Below are 19,606 nucleotides of genomic sequence, written 5' to 3'. Positions count from 1 at the left end.
GTTACAATAAAGGTGTTGCCGCTACAAGATGAAAGGCTGGACTTGATTTTCTGCCCCATGCAGTTGTGTACATTAAAGCACTCACGCGATACATGCCTCATTCAGATTGATACAACAGGCTTTCTGTGAATCACTTCCTAGAATCCCATTGCACAGGGACAATTTTCTGTTACCTGGTACTGATATAATTAACAGGTAGGGATGGCCTTTGCACAGTTAACGCCTCAGACGAAACCAAGTTTGGTGCCCCCATAACTTTTAAGGAAAAATATTTCTCTAGCATTCGTTAGCTTAATAAATATGTGTTTTAATCATTTGCTTCCTGCAAGTACCAAACTCTAAAAAGAAAACACAGAACTTAATAAATACCCACGATGAGGATAGTGTAACTTTTGAGCTGAGACCTGATCCTGAGCTTAGGCCCCAACCCCCACTGACCCCGTTTCTGCCTTTTATCCAGGAGAAAAAGCAAAGAAAAGTTGCTTGGGTGGTACAGAAAGTTCGCTGCTGCCCAGGATCTTACTTACCTCCCTGCAGATTTCTCCTGCCTGCCCCCCGCTGCTGCTGGTTTTCGTAGGTGACTTTAGTATGCACAGGTCAGTCACTGGCTATTTCACTCAGAGCAGCGGCAGTCCTGCACATCTCTCTGCCTTTTGATCACCGTCCATGAACTGGTCTGACACCAGCGCCAAATAGTAGGTGAGGGGCTTGGTAAGGCAGCAGGATAAGAAAAGGGGAGGGTATTGAGGAGATTGGGTTTTACAAGCAGGAAGCGAGCAGCTGGAAAAATGAAGTAAAGACAGTTCAGAGAGTGACTGCTACGTAGCCTGTACACCGACAAGCCTGTGCCGCCGCCCTGGGCCATCACCGACCTGGGCACATCTCACCCATGCTAAAGGGCGGCCCTGCTAACAAGGCTCTGTACAGGGGAAAATCTATAATGTATCAGTTACACAGAAGTGGCAACAATGTACCAATCTTCTCGAAGTCCATGTTCCAAGTGTGGGTTGTCTGTGAATGGCTCCTTGCCTCGCCGCTGAATTGCATATCATCTTCTCACTTAGAACTGAATGTTATCTTTGTCTCACTCACTAAGCTAATGTTGTGTCTGTGTCTTAAGTGATGTTTGTGTTCACAACCATCAGAAACCTGGTAAACAGAAATGAAATTTTACCATCCGCCCAGTAAAAATAGGGAAAATAATAAAAACACTCACTATTTCACAATTTCAGTCCCAAAAAATCCATAGGTTTGCCGTTGCCTAGATTTGATTTGTTACTGTATTCCTCCATTATAATAATAAAAGTACCCCATTCTCAAGTTTTTTGCAGTGCCCTTGTCCTGTGTCACAGCTTATACATGCAGTCAATTCTTGCAGCAGAACGAGTCTCCTTACCCCTGTGACTGCCAGAAAAAGTCCCACCTCTTCTAATGACTGGAGCAGATATCTGCTTCTAGTCTTGCCACTTCCACCCCACAGCCAATTGAAGCAGAAAGAGATGGGATCCCACCTGTGATGACTATGCACCACAGCAAAAAGAGTTATTGATGTAGGAGGCCAGTGCCACTATACCACCATAAAGACAACTCTCCTCACAAATGGTCATGTGATTTGTGATGGTCATCTTATGTTTTTTAACCAACCTCTTTAGAAAGGCCTTGATTCGGTCCAGCGCCATATAGCACCTGGTTTTGGGTAGAGATGAGTTTTATACTGCAACCAAAAGACCCCCTCGCCTTTCTTCTGTTCCCTTGTCACCTGCTGTTTTCAAACACCAAACATGTCCTCTTCTCCGTTGCAGGGCCATATAGCCAAAGATATCCTATTAGGGCTTAATGAAAATCAGCATGCGTTGAAATGCTCTTGTTTAGATATTACAGTCTTTCTAACACTGGTTGGAAGTGTTATCATAACAGCTTAAAAATCATGCCGCGAAGATGCTCATGAAATATTTGATGAGAATGCCACAGCAAAACATATGGGTGCTTGGAAATGAAAGCTATGTGTTGCACTGATTATGCCGCAGCATATGGGGTTCATGCGTATAAATACCCAGAGCAAGGCTGCAAATTAAAATCTGCATTTGTTAAGTGTCAAAACAAAAAAGTTTCCTAGGTAGAAGAAGCTTTTTTCTTGTTTAGCTTTCAATTTTTGGGTGAAACGTTTCGGGTGAATTTACACACCAGGTTCTCTTCTGTTGCATGTGCTGGGAATAATGGGAAACTATTTGCAATCAATGTTAATACCCCGGAGCAGAATGTTTTACCATTTTTTTCTACCTCGACTACACCATCTCAAAAGGCTTCAACCGTGTGCTCTTCGGTCCAGTTATGCCCCCAAAAGAGAATTGGATTGTTGTGTCCTTTAGGTACCCCTAAGGGGTCCACAAAGCCTCCTCAGGTGGTCTGCAACTGCTTGGAAAATTAAATAATATTAACAGATTAGGCCCTTAGCTTTCGGTAATGACTCGGTGGGGGCTGGGGGGTCCCTGGATTTTAATAATGATTCAGTGGGGGTGCCCAGGTTCCAGTAATGATAAAGTGGGGGTCCACAGAAGTCAAAAGGTTGGGAGTCACTGCTTTACAGGACAGCAAACTCTCTCAAGCATTGGCAGAACGCAAAATGCTGGGTCCCCGTGGGGAATATAAAATGTTGCCTCCAGGTCTCCCACATCTCAGAGATATTCATTGACCGTGACCTGGGTGGTGGTTTGGTTTACGCCCCTGCTCCCAGGCACATTTCTGTCTCCCAGTTTTTGTCAGTGCTCCATTGCTTGATTTCCTAGTTGAAGCCAGCAGGGCTGCTTGATCAAGATAAGGCCACAGCACTTAGGAACACTCTACAAAGAAAAAGAATTCACCTAAATGTTGGCACAAGTGTTCTTAAACCATTGGCAATCTTTGGGGCATCTTTCAGGAGCCGGACCCATAGTATGTGCATTCTCAGACAGTGTCTGTGTTCTGCTTTTCTTTGTAAATAGCGGATTGCATTTAAGTGAAAATGTTGTGACATAGCTGTGCAATAGGACTCGAGTTTGTTGTGTGTGTCTTTTGCAATTTTCAGTTTTGTGTTTGCAGCTGTGACATGTTTATTAGATTTTGAGCATAGCCATAGTACCTATGTCTTGGTTGGGAAGGCCGAACTCAATCAGCGTGCATAGTCATACTGTATGGAACAAACATACTTTTAGTGGCTCTAAATAGTAACAAACTATGCAACTTCCTTCATGGTCTATGGAGAACATTCATAAATGCACTAGCAAAATGGCCCGTCTCCTTTCCTCTTGTTTTGTTTTACTCTTTCTTTAGTAGCGTTTCTGAATAAGATGTATTAGAAGATCTATATGGAGTTTCCAGTGTACACTGAAAATGTGTGCCTGAATTTACAGGTTGCCTACTTTTGTGATTCCTGTCATCCATTGTAATAAAGCAGTGTAAATTACAACGAAGGTGACCTCCAAGAAAAAGCACCAGAGGGCTGGGCTGGACCACTGGTTTAAGTGATGAGACGGTGGCTGGCGTGATGTCATGCGTGATGTCATGCGTGATGTTGCAGAGGCTTTTTGCAGGATCACCCTCTGTGTGGTTGTTGCATAAACCCTGCATGCGGGCTCTCTTTCGCTATGACACCAGTATACAGTACACTACGGTTACATACACCATCCTGGTCTCATTATTTTTGCAGGGGAAGGAGTGCCAGTGCCTGACTTCTATAGCAATATTAATCTTACTTATGCATACACGGTCAGTTCTGAATGCATTTAGAATGTGTGAATTGTTTAGTAAATGTTCCTAAGTTGGACAGGTGATTTAGCACACCTGTACGGCCCTCTTGGGCCCTTTCTTTTCCATTCATCAGTAATACAAATGACGTCTACGCGTGTCGGGGCTTAATCAGTTTGCCAAATAGAGATTTTTGCATTGACTTTGTAGGGATGTCATACATTTAGTGCCCCTCGTGCAAAATGCTGTGATTTTCAATGTTGTCCTATAAATCATGGATCCAGCTGAGCAAAAGCTGAAGTGACTGCTGTTCTGGATAAATTTTTGGCTTGGGTGTTGGGTGTGGTTTCATTTAGTGGTGAGGAGCTGTAAGCTTACGCCGCTCCTTGTGTCTGCACTACGCCGGGATTGATTTGCTTCTTTCAATATTGCGGCTCCACTTGATATTACCAGTATTACACGATTCTGTTACAGATTCTGCCCATCATTGGACACATTGTTGCAGTATTAAGTTGTAACTGCTTGGTGAGCTGATTAAGAAGGTGAGATGGAACTTTCAATGCAGTAGTTATATCTGCAGGACTGCGCCTGCCTTGATGAGAGCAAGCTGTCATTTACGTCAGTGCTGTATGAGTTGTTCAGAGTCTTTTGCTGTCATCCTAAGTTGATGTTATTGTGTGAAAACTTTATAGGTTGCTTTGAGAACCATTTGAAGAGCTGGTGCCATGCCAGTTGGAGGGAACTGCAGGGTGCTTGCATGAGCATGAGTTTTTCAGTGCAGTCCAGTATTTATGCAATTGTTTCTTGCTACCAGAAAGAAACAGGGAAAAAACAAGCATTGGCAAAGCCAATATGGCAAATGCTGGCTGCTAGCCATTTGTCTTCATCAATATTTATTTCGATTTGTCATGGTTTTTGAAAATTATTTATTATTGGGGTGATGCCGGGCTTTTGACAATATAAAAGAAATGGCTAAACAAACAATATCCTGTTGGTCTCAAAAAGCACATATTGCATTCGACTCAAGCACTGGAGGGAACTACTGTGTATAGGAGTGAGCTTCTTGTGTAAGAGCAGAATGTCCGCAGTTGCAGTGAAGGTTGCGGATAAATGAAGTTGGGTGACTCATTGGCCCATTCTGTACGCTGTAGTGGACATAAGAAAACTGAATGACCCAGCAGACCAATGGATGAAGACAGCTGGCTGAACGCCCCTATAAGTATGTATAGAATTTATTAAAATGAAAAGGTCCTTGGTTAATACCACACCTAAAAAGCAATACACGTAAGACTCTTCTGTGAATGTCCATGTTTATTTACTGTTCTAACCCGGAATTAGTTGTGTTTACATCTGGGTGAAGTCTGTGTCCTCTATGCAGATTGGGTTTACATTTTTCCTTTGAAGAGATGTTGTCACATGAATTCTGCAGAATCCTAAATCGATGAGACCAGGGGAGGCTGCTGCTTTATATCAGCCGATGTCTAAAAGGGTGGTTTCATTTTGGTGCGTTAAGACCGAACTTTAATCTTTTGAAAGTGGCCCTGAATATAGACTGACAAAACGTAGTCTCCTCTGTCTATATGGTAGCCAGCCTCCCTATCCCTGTGCCCCTAAGCAGTCGTTGTTGGGCAAACTTGGGGAAAAGATTTACCAGCTTCAAGGTTGACTTTGGTCGTGTCAATGGTTTTATGAATAACCTCTGGGCTGTTCCCGCGGTTTAAGATGTGGCTTGCCATAGAGGGCCATAACTCCCACTTGCGTTGCCAGTTGACTTTTTGTTGGTGCAGAGCTACCTGTCTCCAGCTTTTGTTCACTTTACATGGTAAACATGTGCCTCTTGGTGGTGGTGTCATGGAATGAGTTCTGAGCGGGATGATGCTCCAGTATTAGTCGCCTTTTATTTCAGCACAGTATTACCGTGCTCTGTTCCTGCTCACCTCCCAGTTAATTCTAGTTTGCAGCATGCGTGCCACAGTCAGGCCTTTAGTAAGCCCTGAGAGCCTCTGGTCTGAATTAATAAACCCTGTGACTACTAGGGGTAGCGAACCGTAGAAGACATCTTAAGGACACAGAAAGATTCACTGAGAAGAGAACCCACTTTAATTTGCCCCGCCCAAGCAAATACCACCAAATACCAAACTCGAACCACTTGTTTGCGAGTTTCCCTTTTCACTTAATTATGGCGTGAAGGAAATGTAGTTTGCATTTGAATCGGACGGTCAGCTGGTGTTATTTTGGTCGTTCAGTTAGATTGCAGTGTCTCAGCCTCTCACGTCTCCACTGTAAACGCAGATGCGTGTGTGGTTCGGTCTTGTGACGTGTTCATCTGGGTGCTGCGGGCCGTCTCTGCGGATCCCTGCCAAGATGGTGGCTTGTGGGCTGACTTGCTTTCAAATGCTTTTTACCACTTCTGTTCAGTGTGTTCTGCGTTAGGACCGTGCACTCTTGTGAGCCAGCCACACCTGGCGTTGTTCGTAAGTGGGCAGCGCAGATTGAGTTTTATTTTATCGGAGGCACGGAATATAACAAGAATGAAAACAAAGGTATATGATACTTCGTATTTCCCACCGGGATTCGCTTATGTTGTTAGGCCATTATCATACGCGGTTTTTGAATTACTTTTTTATTTCTTTGTGTCCCTTTTGTATAATAGAGATAATAAAAATAGACAATTATGCCTGAATGTCCTTGCTACACAGATAAAGTGTAAATCCATAATGCTCGGTTAGGTGTGTATTTCGAGAATTGTGTAATCAGAGAAGTACCACTAGCTCCTCTGCTTACGTGATTTAGACAGTGCTGCTGCCGTGGAATGTTGATTTTAGTGCAGTGTTAAAACCACTTCAGGCTGACTCAAAGTGTGCTGGAGGAACAGGAGCGGGACTACCGCGAGAAGTCCGGAACAGGAAAGAGGAAAGAAAGCGGAATGATGCAATTTTTTGATTGTTAGGAGCTTGCTGTGAACAAGCTGTTAACGGAGACGTTTTGAGGCGTGGCCTCAAGTGAAAACCCTTTAAGCAGACAGAGGGAGAAAGAGGTGAGGATTGGTTCAGCCGCAGATGAGAAAACGAGTATAATGTAAGGATAGTTTCAGAAGAGGGTGCAGAGAAGTCTGATTTAAGAAAAATGAGGCAAAGAGGTCCGAAGAGATTACGGTCAGGCTCCATGACTTTATAGGGCTTTTTCACAAACTACATTTTATAGTATGCAAAATAGTACCACATTAATACTCATGGACCCTAAAATGCTATTGACAAACCTATGAATGGCGATCCCTGCCTCTCCCATCTTCTCCTCGCATAGGTATACCTTTTAGTAGTAAACATGGGCAGGACAAGAGGGGGTTGCTGGCAAATGGGGAATGCTTACTACTAAAGCTGATGGGGATAGGGAAATTTAAAGAGGAGTTTAGAAAGGGGCATGCTAATACAAACACACGCCCACAGAAGAGTAATGCCATTTCTGTTCACAAACCACACTTCTAAAGTTGCTAGAGCATTAAAGGTGTACTCCTATAGAAAAGTAGAAAATAAGGCAGGGAAATAAAATAACACCTTCCATAGGACCTAATGTTAAATTAATTATTTTACTTTGGTATATGTATGTGTATGTGTGTATATGTATATATATATATATATATATATATATATATATATATATATATATATATTTACCTTAATTACAAATTAAGATATAAAATATTAATAAAAGTTAAAATAATTTAAATCGATTAAAAACATAATTACATTTTTTAACAACACTTACTATTTATCAAACAAAAATGAAATATTAGTGAGGGTGTTTTTTACTATTATTGGACTTATGTATAATTTAAATTGATACCTAATTTAATTGATTATTTAACACATTTATTTTTGTGTTAATGTACTGTAACATTTCATTGCATTATAGGTTAAAAATAAATATTTGACATTAACTTACAATTCTATTTTACGTTAAAATATTTTGAATAATTTATGTTAAATAATAATACATTTAAATAATTTTCCCTTAACCTACTGCTAGGGATAGCTCTGCCATGGTGGCAGATATCTTCACCTGTATGTGCAAAGTTACTAGTAAGTAACTCTACATCAATAAATCCTGCTCTAGTAGGCTGTACACCATGGTTTGAAGGGGGAAGACATGTAAATCATCAACAAGTGGTCTATCTGCTGTGAGAAATACTGATTAGTAAAACAAATTGTAGATTTACACCTAGGTGTAGTAGTAAATTCAAATGTGAGCAAATATACACATGTATATTTACATTTGTGAATAGGCTCTCACTTGATTGATTAAAAATAAAGATACCCCTTTTTGTGATTATCCTATGGAAATGCAATGGAAAATATATTTTCAAAATAATTTGGTGGTTTAAAGAATTGACAACTATAAGATGGAGTTAAGTCAAGCTACATACCTAGAATGTTGACATGGCTGACCCCTGACTAGTCAGTAGAAAACCTCTAGTCTGGCTTGAAGTTGTAGCATCTGATTAAATGGATGCGTGACTGTGAACCTTCTATAGTTTCCTTCAGCTTCCTGACTCATGTGTCTGCTTTGCTTGGCTCTTCTAACAGATGCCGCCTCAGTATGGTCAGCAAGGTGTAAGTGGCTACTGCCAACAGTCATATTACAGCCAACAGCCGCAGCCACAGTACCTGTCGCAGGCCCAGCAGCGTTACCAAGCTCAGCAGGTAAGCACTGCCGCCCACTCATTGCAGCTTCCGTGTCACGCTGATTTCACCATGCTGGAGTCTATTCGGAAAATAAATTAACAGAGACACTTGGCCAAAGGGGGGCGTTTAATGTGCAGTAATTTGCTCATTATGTCAACCAGGTTGCCTTTCAGTAATTTGGGTGGTAAGTTGTATTTTCAGACTTAAGGCTAGTGTGGAGAACAACATTTTCAGGTAGGGACAGACTGACCATTAACACAGTCTAGCGTTCTCCTGGCTGGCTAGCCTGCAGTAATCTTTGGAGCTGTGTCCTCTGTGGTTTACGATCACTTCCATGCAGGTGTTCACATTCTCTTTGTTAGCATCACTAAAGGTAATACAAACATGTTTCTTTAAAGTTGCTTTCAGTAGGACACCTTCTTGTGTTGGGTCTCCCTTCTCACCTTCAACTCTTTAACAAGTTCTAGCCCCCCACAAGCCTCTCTGCAGAGCTCACTGTTCATTTTCCAAATTTATTAGGCACGTTTTCCCAATTATTCCCAGTTTCACTACATGAGTACTAAATGTGTTGCTCCTATTGCTCTTCTCCTCAGCAAAAGGTAGAGATGCTCTCTGCCCTTTGTCAGGCACCCTTATGATGCTGCTTGAGGAGCCACTAAATGGTGCTCTTCTATGTCTATAAAGCACCATGCAGCTTCAAAAGTAAGAATAAAAGTGTATAGCCTGATAAAGGTAAAATATTTCTCCTAATTTAAACAGTTGTGCATAGGAAAAGGAAACTGAGCCTTCTGTACCATTCAGTGGCATCCAGTAATCTTAGCAGAGAGATGGGGCGGATGGGCCACACACGCATACATACACACTTACACCTATGCATTCACATATTTGCACACACAAACACACACACCATTTCATAACACAAATTGATACATTCATACACACATGCATGCACCAAACAATCGGAAACATAAAACTTGCCTGTGCTGAAGCTCAAGAGGGTTGAGACTGCTGCCTTCCCTCATTGTGTGACTTCAGGTCAGCCAGTGAGGGAAGGCAGCCATTCCTCACTCGTCACGTAGCGGGATGGGGGGGGTGGGGGCAGTGAGGCTGCTGACCCCAACCCACTCTGTGACAAGGTGTCAATGATTGGCACTCTGCCCTAGGCACTTCGGGGCTTAAAACTGAAGTGCCTGGGCCCGAGGCAATCAGTATTACTTCCCTTCCTCACAAAGAGGAGGGACTTGAGACACTTTTGCCAGGCTAAGGAGATTATGCCCACAGGGCTGTGAAATCCTCAGCCTGGCAAAGTTCAGCTTGGGCAGCCAGGCGGCTGATGATGTTTCCAGTGCTGGTGGGCGTGGTTCAATATAAAACGTTGCTCTTTCTGTCTAGTTCTTCGGAGACGCTCTAGACATCCATATGCTTGAGAGGCTGCTTGCTAATAAAAACGTTTTGTCAAACCTCTTTAGCTCTTTTGAAACGAAAAAAGTTCTTGCATGTTAATTTACTTTTCATATTGTTTTGTTACCATGTTTAATAACTATATTTTACCTTTCGGAGGGAATGGTAATTTCTGAATTGTTTATATCTGCAATAATGGAGATATTGATCTAAAGACTAGGATGTAATTTTCTCATGAAAACTAGCATGTTTCAAAGTGTTTTCGCAGAAGAAAAATCTTCAGTGCCAGTAATTTCAACATTTGCTTATTGGTGTTTTGTTATTAAAATTAGAAATTGAAAATTTTAAATTAGAAATTAGACTAATAACTTCCAGATGAAAAACGGGAATGCTCTACTACCTGCAAATATCAAATAAGCATAGGTCTTTGACAGTCAAGGGATATCAGAGTTAGACATGGGCACAGTTCCATTTCATGGTCTGACTTGACAACAGAGCTCTTGCCAAACAATTGTGAGCATCACTAGAGAGGGTATTTGGCTCTGCTCACAAGTTTTGAGTTAGGAGCACGTGTTTTGATTTGGTAGAAGTACCTGCACTGTGCTACTGTGCTCCGAACCACACAGTGCCATTCCATTCCATGCCACACAGTGCCATGCCACTTTATGCTACTCCTCTCCACCCTACTCCAACAAAAGCTGTAGATCTCACATAGGTGAGACCTATTGGCTTATTGTACATGGGATATGAAGAGAAGAGTATAGTATAGTTGCGTTAATGACGTTTTTATTGTTTATTTTATGGGGTACATTTATAAAGTGCAAGTGGGAGCATGGCACGGTATGTAGCAACAGGATATGTATCCAACATTTAAAAATAGAGACATGGAGGTATGTTTGCCAAGAGAACTGACTATATTATGTGTATAGAAGTACAGAATGGATTACGCTACAGGGGCGAGTGGTACAGAGAGGGGCCCCGTACACCGAGGTCTGCCTAGTGACATGACCATGTGACTCATTTGGAATTTTTTTTTTGTATAAAGTGCTGAGTGATCGCACAAAGGTGCTTTGAAAGCGTTCAACATCCTTTATGTCATGCTGCAGGGCGATCTGGGGGAGAGGAGGGGGGCCCTGGGCCTCGGTGCTAGAGTTCAAGACTGGTGAGTCAAACAGGGTCGAAGAGAGTGGGTGAATGGTTTCATTAAGGAGGCCACGAGGCTTCTCACCGGTGGTTGATGAATCTAGTACTGAATTATTTAACAGTGCTGTAGAGTTCACTGAACCGGGGGTGGGGAGGGCGACGTTAGTGTACGCTGCGAGGGGTAGGTGCAGTGCCAGTCAACCTTCGAGCAGCTAGACACTTCGTTGTTGCTTCCCTTTAGTAACCCTACCCCATCTAACACGCCAGACTCCATTTCCGTCGTTTTTCACAATCTTAGAATACAGTGTACCTTTTTACTTTTTTGAGGCTTCGAGCCCTGCATGCAAATTATTCTTGCTTCCCAAATGGGAACGATGCGCCGCCCCAAATAGGTGGAAGGAACATTAGCGCCCTCTCCTCCTCGCTCCACCGTTGTATTTCCTTCATCCTCGCCTCCGCCCTCACCACCCCCATTCCGTTTACCCCCCTCCCTTCTTCATATTGCCAAATGCAAGAATGTAGACCCCCTTTTAGTCCTCCCAACAGATTCCACCACCTATGGGTGCTGGCCTCACCTCTCTTCTCCTGCCCCCCTGGCTCCTCCACATCCTCTCACGCCACCTCTGCATCCCACCTCACATCTTCACCTCTGGGTGCCGGCCTCCCCTCTCTTCTCCTGCCCCCCCCCCTGGCTCCTCCACATCCTCTCACGCCACCTCTGAATCCCACCTCACATCTTCACCTCTGGGTGCTGGCCTCCCCTCTCTTCTCCTGCCCCCCTGGCTCCTCCACATCCTCTCAAGCCACCTCTGCATCCCACCTCACATCTTCACCTCTGGGTGCCGGCCTCCCCTCTCTTCTCCAGCCCCCCTGGCTCCTCCACATCCTCTCACGCCACCTCTGCATCCCACCTTACATCTTCACTTCTGGGTGCCGGCCTCCCCTCTCTTCTCCTGCCCCCCTGGCTCCTCCACATCCTCTCACGCCACCTCTGCATCCCACCTCACATCTTCACCTCTGGGTGCCGGCCTCCCCTCTCTTCTCCTGCCCCCCTGGCTCCTCCACATCCTCTCACGCCACCTCTGCATCCCACCTCACATCTTCACCTCTGGGTGCCGGCCTCCTCTCACTTCTCCTGCCCCCCTGGCTCCTCCACATCCTCTCACGTCGCCTCTGTATCCCACCTTCCATCTTCCTTTTATCTCCTTTTGCTTCATAGACTCCCTACAACCTTCTTCAACAGCCCCTATATCTTGTCTCTCCTTTTACCCACACCCCGTTGTTCCCCCGTGGGTCAGTGATAAATGTGTATGTAATACGTGCGGTGCATATGAGAGTCTTGCATCATTTACATATGTGTTGGTGGTACAGATGTGCCCAGTATCTATACACACTACTATTGAGAAAAGACACTCCTCAACAAAGTGTGTCCTTAAATCTCGCCACTGCTGTTTACTTCTCATAAAATCATGCAAGTGATGCATGCACTAGTGACCATGTAACATCACTTTTATTTTGCTGCTTGTTGAGGTATCCCCAGAACACTGAGACATAGGATGTTACCCTGCCTGCTTCAGCACATATCTAAGGGAAGTTCGACTATCTGGCATCATTGTCTTACCCCTCTCATCCACGCACATCAGTATTTCACTTGTGCTCTACCTGATGGCCTCAGATGCTTACGTAATTCAGGAAAAATGGACAATAAAACATGCCGATTTGAAAAGCCATATAATACCAGTGAAATAAACTTAAGATCTGATGTCACTTTAAGCTGTCATCATTTACTTAACTGTTGACTTAGCTGGAAGTAACCCAATAATGGGTTGTGGCATCCCTGCACGATTTGCCTGATTCAAATTTCGTCTAAGAATTGAAAACATTGTATGATTACATTTCATATGCTCGGAAAATTCTAGTTGCATTTAAGCGGGATCTTTTATACATGTCCCTACATCTTCCTTCACTGGCCAGAGCAGGAAGCTACTTGTCTCCCGCTGTTAGATTATTGTCTCTTCATATTGGGTTAAAATATAAACATTGCACAAATGACATCTTGCAGATTGAAAATAAATACATTTATTTGCTTCATTCCCATCGATAAACGTTTCTTTATGAAAGGTACATGCTGCAGAACTGGTTAAGGTTGGTTTTCATTCCAGATGTCCTTGCCACACTGCACTTCACACTCGGCCTTTGTGCAATGATGCCCCTCAAAGGAGGACAGTCTCTGGCCGGCCTGCAACACCCACAACAGAGGCCCAGGAGTGGTGAGGTTTCAGTCCTGTCAACAGTCAATCTGAAATCTTGGACAAATAAGCATTGACAAAGCCAGCAGGTCTCACCTATGCAAGAACTATTGGCTTGGCCAATGTGTTTTAGCCATGTTGTTCACCAGCGAGGCAGCTGTTTAGTATAGCTAAAAGCTAGCGGCATGGAGTGGAGTGTCATAGAGTGGAACGGAGAAGAGTGGAGTAGAGTGTTGTAGAGTGAAATGAAAAAAGAGTGCCAATCCATTGTTTTGTTGCTTGCCATGCTATTCCAGTTTCGACCCAGCCATATGCAAATCAGTATTGACCCTGCTCCCCATGGGGGCAGTCCAGCTGAACTGCCAGGCCAGGTCCTCCCTGGGCCGGAAAACAAGCATCCTGGGACTGGTTTTGGGGTATCGCCCATCATCAGCCAGGCTTTCTTGAATCTGGTGGAATAGCAAACCCATGACCCACATCTGGGTATACCCTTCCCTCTTAGGGCGACAAATGCACAAAGAACAGATGATGAACGGAATGCTGAACAATGTCAAACACTCACCCCCAGACAAAGATCTGGGCCTAAATCCATCGTTTTTTGCTTGCCACGCCATTCCAGTTTGGACCTACCCATATACAAATCAGTCTTGACCTTGCGCTCTATGGGAACAGTCCAGCCCAAACTGCCAGGCCCAGATCTGTGACTGGTCATAAATAGTTAACATTATTCAGCATTCCGGCCATCATTTGTTCTTCTTGCGTTTGTCGCCCTAAGGGGGTAGTGTGGAGTTGCAGAGAGTGTTGTGTATTCTAGTGGCATAGTGTAGAGTTGCATAGAGTGGCATACACTGGAGTGGCGTAGAGTAGACTAGTGTAGAGTGCGTTGGCATAGAGTATTGCAGAGTACAGTGGTGTATAGTGCAATAGCAATGAATTCAGTTGTGTACAATTCAGTGTCGTAGAATGCTGTGGCATAGATGAAAGTGGTACATAGTAGATTGCAGTGGCACATAGTTCAGTGCATGGAGTGATGCAGAGTAGAGTGCAGTGACGTAGAGTGCAGTGGGTAGGATTGAGTGATGCAGAGGGCAGTGGCATAGAGTGAAGTGGTGTAGAGTGCAGCGTAGAGTTGAGTGCCATAGAGTGCAGTGATGTAGAGTGGAGCAGGGCAGAGTGACATAGAGTTCAGTGGCAGAGAGTGCAGTATTGCAGAGGACAGTGTCCAAGTGCAGTGGATTAGAGTGGCGTACAGTGCAGTGGTCTAGAGTGCATTGGCATAGAGTGCAGGGGCATAGTGGAGTAGAGTGGCTTAGCATAGATTGTTTGAGAACAGTGAAGTTGAGTGGAGTGGCACAGTGTATAATGGCATAATGTACGGTGATGTAGAGTGCAGTGGCCATAGAGTACAGTGGTGCAAAGTAGTGTGGCGAAGGGTGCATTGGCATAGAGTAGAGTGGTACAGGGTAGAGTAGAGAAGTGTAGAGTGCAGTGGCATGGAGTGGTGTAAAGAGTGGTCTAGAGTAGAGTGCAGAGGTTTGGAGAGGTGTAGAGTGGAGTGGCGTAGAGTGTAGTATTCATGATATGGTAGCACACTGCCGTTACAGACAGCCCATTTTCAATTGAAATGACCATTGCATTTGCACAGGCGTACAGTTTTACTAATAAAACCGTACAGTGCATAAATGAAAATGTGTGGGAATTACATCAACTAGTTTAATGATTTGTTTTGATCATATTAAAGTATTTGTTTCCAACACAATTCAGAAATATCAAAAAATGTGCTTCGTTTGTGCTTTCATAATTCTGATATATTCTGAAATACTTACGCAGTTCATTTAAATGTTATGTGCTAGAAAAACCTCTTCCCTACCCCCAGTATCCAGCACTATTGTCAGATAAATCCTCTCCACTTGAAGTCAATGAAAGAAAAGTAAACATGTGCCCCTGGAAGACAGCTTGTGACATTGGACCTCGGTCTTTGAATGCACAGTGGATGTGACAAGAACAAGATTTAAAGACCTGGTAACAGAAAGCGGGTACATGAAAGGATACAGAAAACATGGTTTTGATGACGGGAGGGATAAACTGAACCTGGAGAACCTAAAGCAAATAAAGCCAGCAAATGGAAAACCATAAAGTGTGAGTTACAAACCACAAAGCCAATGGTAATCAATGAGCAGATGGCAATCCTAGGTCAAATTTCTGAAAGTCTCCACAATGTCTTTTGCAAATCAGACAACTGTGCTGTCTGGTAGGCTGTAACCTAAAAAGACCGATGGCTAGGCCTCACCTTAAAGGTCCCCTTCACCTTGCATGACAGAATCTGCAGTCCAGTCACTATCCTCTACCATTTGTGAAAGGGCAGCACTTCAGAAAATCCAGTCAACAGGCCTTTACTGTCAAAGTGTGCGTTTACTTTTTCATAGGGATTCTACCCCTCTCACATCAGTGTCTGAATCTCCACCTGGGTGAGGTTGTAGCTTTTCTAAATTGAATTGAGGCTGCACTTCCTCCATACTATGTTTTGTTTGATGCACTTGCACTGCTTCCATAAATTAATGAGTGCCAACTTAATTTTTAGCCTACATTTTCAAATTCCTTCTCATTTACAGAAAGTTTCTTTTAAAATTCAGGTTTACTTCTTGCTACTTTATTTGCATACTCCTATTAATCTGTTATATTATTTAAACCCCAGGGAGTTCCCGGACCACAGGTTAAGAGCATTGATCTAAGGTATACCTCTTTTGCCTGTAAGATCCAACATTTGGGAAAGCTCCACTGTCTAATGCCCAAGAATGTGAGAATTGTGTAGCTACTGATTTACCCTGAATAGCGCCTAAATTACGTTTCATTAATTGTGTTCTTGGAAGGAGCAGAAGAAGAGACTAAAGTTCGAAAGCTATATAAATTGTGAAAAATATACGGCACCATGTCCTATAGTATGCCCAGATTTTTTGAACTGCCGATAAAACCTACATCTTTTGAGCAAAATTATAAGGGATTTACGTAGAAAAAAGACAAACCCCTTGCAAGGTTGCCTACTTTGGAGTTCCATTAAAGTTTTAGTATAGTTTATACATGCCACCTTCGAATTGCCGGTCAAATATGTTTATTTAAAAATATTGCTGTAAAATGAACCATTCCTCTTTTTTAACTAACATGTTTTAATTCATGGAGGCATTGTGGGCTTGCTTCGTCCGCTCGGTGTAATTCTGGGCAACCATTTACTGCATTATTTCCATCCTTCATGTGCCCTTTCTGCCGCCGCGCGTCTCCAGTGGGGATGCGTGGCACGGTGGCGCCGGCTCGTTTAGGCTGCGACAGAGGCCGAGCTTTTTCTGTCATCTGCCCCAGCGAGTTGCTTTAGCCGCTCTACGTCTGTTTGTATGTGTGTTGGTTGCTTTCTAAACTCCGTTTCTCAGTATTTAAATCACACAAGGTTAATTAAACCGGCGCCACCGTTAGAACTGCTTGGGAATATTAACCTTGCAACGCCAGTGTTAAATCACTCAAGTGATGGAATTGCATTTGCTCTGTAAGTTTTTGCTGCGAGTGCAAAGCCCGGGACATTTATAGTGCTGTGCCATTAATTGCTTCGCATTTGGATATTAGCGCAGGAGTCCATTAATTAACTTGATAATAAACCTATTGGAATGTGGGCTGATAAAACTCTTCTGTTTTAATGGAGATTACCGATCAAACCTTCCAGCGAGAGGAAAATCCCACTTTCTCACGTGAATAACAGTTAATCGTTTTTTTTATTTTCGAAAGGGAACTATTAATATCTAAGAAGTACTATTAAGTTAACCATTGGTGGGATTTGAAGAGGGGGAGTGTGCTGCTGAGGACCAAGAAGCTTCTCGACTGTGTGCGGCAGGCATGTCTTCCATCACTGCCATTCGCCGATTACATGGCTGAGAGTACTTGCTGTGCATACTAGAGCACACGTGTTCAGAGCAGTCATGTCCTAGCATTGCATACTAGAGCACACGGTTCAGAGCAGTCATGTCCTAGCATTGCATACTAAAGCACACGGTTCAGAGCAGTCATGTCCTAGCATTGCATACTAGAGCACACGTGTTCAGAGCAGTCATGTCCTAGCATTGCATACTAGAGCACACGGTTCAGAGCAGTCATGTCCTAGCATTGCATACTAAAGCACACGGTTCAGAGCAGTCATGTCCTAGCATTGCATACTAGAGCACACGTGTTCAGAGCAGTCATGTCCTAGCATTGCATACTAGAGCACACGGTTCAGAGCAGTCATGTCCTAGCATTGCATACTAGAGCACACGTGTTCAGAGCAGTCCTGTCCTAGCACTGCATACTAGAGCACACGGTTCAGAGCAGTCATGTCCTAGCATTGCATACTAGAGCACACGGTTCAGAGCAGTCATGTCCTAGCATTGCTTACTAGAGCATACATGTTCAGAGCAGTAACTGCATTGCATACTAAAGCACACGTTCAGAGGAGTCATAACATTGCATACCAGCAGTCCTAGCATTGCATGCTACAGCAGGCATGTTCAGAGCAATCCTAGCATTGCATACTAGAACACACATGTTCAGAGCAGTCCTAGCATTGCATACTAGAGCACACATGTTCAGAGCAGCCATAGCATTGCATAGTACAACACACATGTTCAAAGCAGTCATAGCATTGCATACTAGAGCACACGGTTCAGAGCAGTCATGTCCTAGCATTGCATACTAGAGCATACGGTTCAGAGCAGTAACAGCATTGCATACTAAAGCACACGTTCAGAGGAGTCATAGCATTGCATACTAGAGCACACATGTTCAGAGCGGCCATAGCATTGCATAGTACAACACACATGTTCAGAGCAGTCCTAGCATTGCATACTAGAACACACATGTTCAGAGCAGTCCTAGCATTGCATACTAGAACACACATGTTCAGAGCAGTCCTATCATTGCATACTAAAGCAGACATGTTCAGAGCAGTCCTAGCATTGCATACTAGAGCAGACATATTCAGAGCAGCCATAGCATTGCATAGTACAACACACATGTTCAAAGCAGTCATAGCATTGCATACTAGAGCACACGGTTCAGAGCAGTCATGTCCTAGCATTGCTTACTAGAGCATACATGTTCAGAGCAGTAACAGCATTGCATACTAAAGCACACGTTCAGAGGAGACATAGCATTGCATACTAGCAGTAGTAGCATTGCATGCTACAGCAGACATGTTCAGAGCAGTCCTAGCATTGCATGCTACAGCAGACATGTTCAGAGCGATCCTAGCATTGCATACTAGAGCACACATATTCAGAGCAGCCATAGCATTGCATAGTACAACACACATGTTCAGAGCAGTCATAGCATTGTATACTAGAGCACATATTCAGAGCAGTCATAGCATTGCATAGTACAACACACATGTTCAGAGCAGTCCTAGCATTGCATACTAGAGCACACATATTCAGAGCAGCCATAGCATTGCATAGTACAACACACATGTTCAGAGCAGTCATGACATTGTATACTAGCAGTCCTTGCATTGCATACTAGAGCACACATGTTCAGAGCAGTCATGACATTGTATACTAGCAGTCCTTGCATTGCATACTAGAGCACACGTGTTCAGAGCAGTCATCACATTGCATACTAGAGCACACATGTTCAGAGCAGTCATAACATTGCATACAAGCAGTCCTAGCATTGCATACTAGAGCGCGCATGTTCAGAACAGCAAAGGCATTGCATACTAGAGTACACGTTCATAGCAGTTTACCATTGCATCCTAGAGCACAAGTGTTCTGAGCAGTCCTAGCATTGCATACTAGAACACACATGTTCAGAGCAGTCCTAGCATTGCATACTAGAGCATACATGTTCAGAGCAGTCATAGCATTGCATACTAAAGCACATGTTTATAGAAGTCATAGCATTGCATATTAGAACATTCATAGTCAGAGCAGTCCTAGCATTGCATACTAGAGCACACGTGTTCAGAGCAGTCATAGCATTGCATACTAGAATGCACAGGTTGAGAGACGTTATAGCATTGCATTCCAGAATGCAAAAGTTAAGAGCAGTCATAGCATTGCATACTAGAGCGAACAAGTTAAGAGGAGTCATGGCATGGGTTGAGTGGAGTGGATTAGATGTGGGTGGAATGGACTCAAGTGGGGTGAATTGGAGTGGGGTGCACTGGATTGGAGGGGAATGAATTGAAGGGGGGTGGTTTGGAGGGGGTGGACTTGAGTGGAGTGGATTATGATGAATTGGATAGGAGTGGGGTGGATTGTGATGGATTGGAGTGGGGTGGACTGAACTAGATTGGAGTGTGGCTGATTGTTTTGGATTGGATTGGGGCAGATTTTGTGGATTGGAGTGGGTGGATTGTTTTTGAGTGGGGCTGATTGTGTGGATGGGGTCAGA

General features: G+C 43.6%; 1 protein-coding gene across 3 annotated transcripts in view; it reads left to right on the top strand.

The window, feature by feature from the left end:
* The window catches only part of ARID1B (AT-rich interaction domain 1B), a 764,650-nt gene that overhangs the window by 169,448 nt on the left and 575,596 nt on the right, over positions 1 to 19,606 (top strand). For 2 of the 3 annotated variants that reach the window (XM_069234666.1, XM_069234669.1), the window contains exon 3: positions 8,307 to 8,423. The exons of the other annotated variant lie outside the window; for it this stretch is intronic. In XM_069234666.1, coding sequence (XP_069090767.1) covers positions 8,307 to 8,423 — 117 coding nt within the window. The remainder of the gene's footprint in view (positions 1 to 8,306; positions 8,424 to 19,606) is intronic. 3 annotated transcript variants of the gene reach the window in all.

The sequence above is a fragment of the Pleurodeles waltl genome, chromosome 5, assembly GCF_031143425.1.
Source record: "Pleurodeles waltl isolate 20211129_DDA chromosome 5, aPleWal1.hap1.20221129, whole genome shotgun sequence".
NCBI lineage: Eukaryota > Metazoa > Chordata > Amphibia > Caudata > Salamandridae > Pleurodeles > Pleurodeles waltl.
This window is presented reverse-complemented; position numbering and strand designations above follow the sequence as displayed.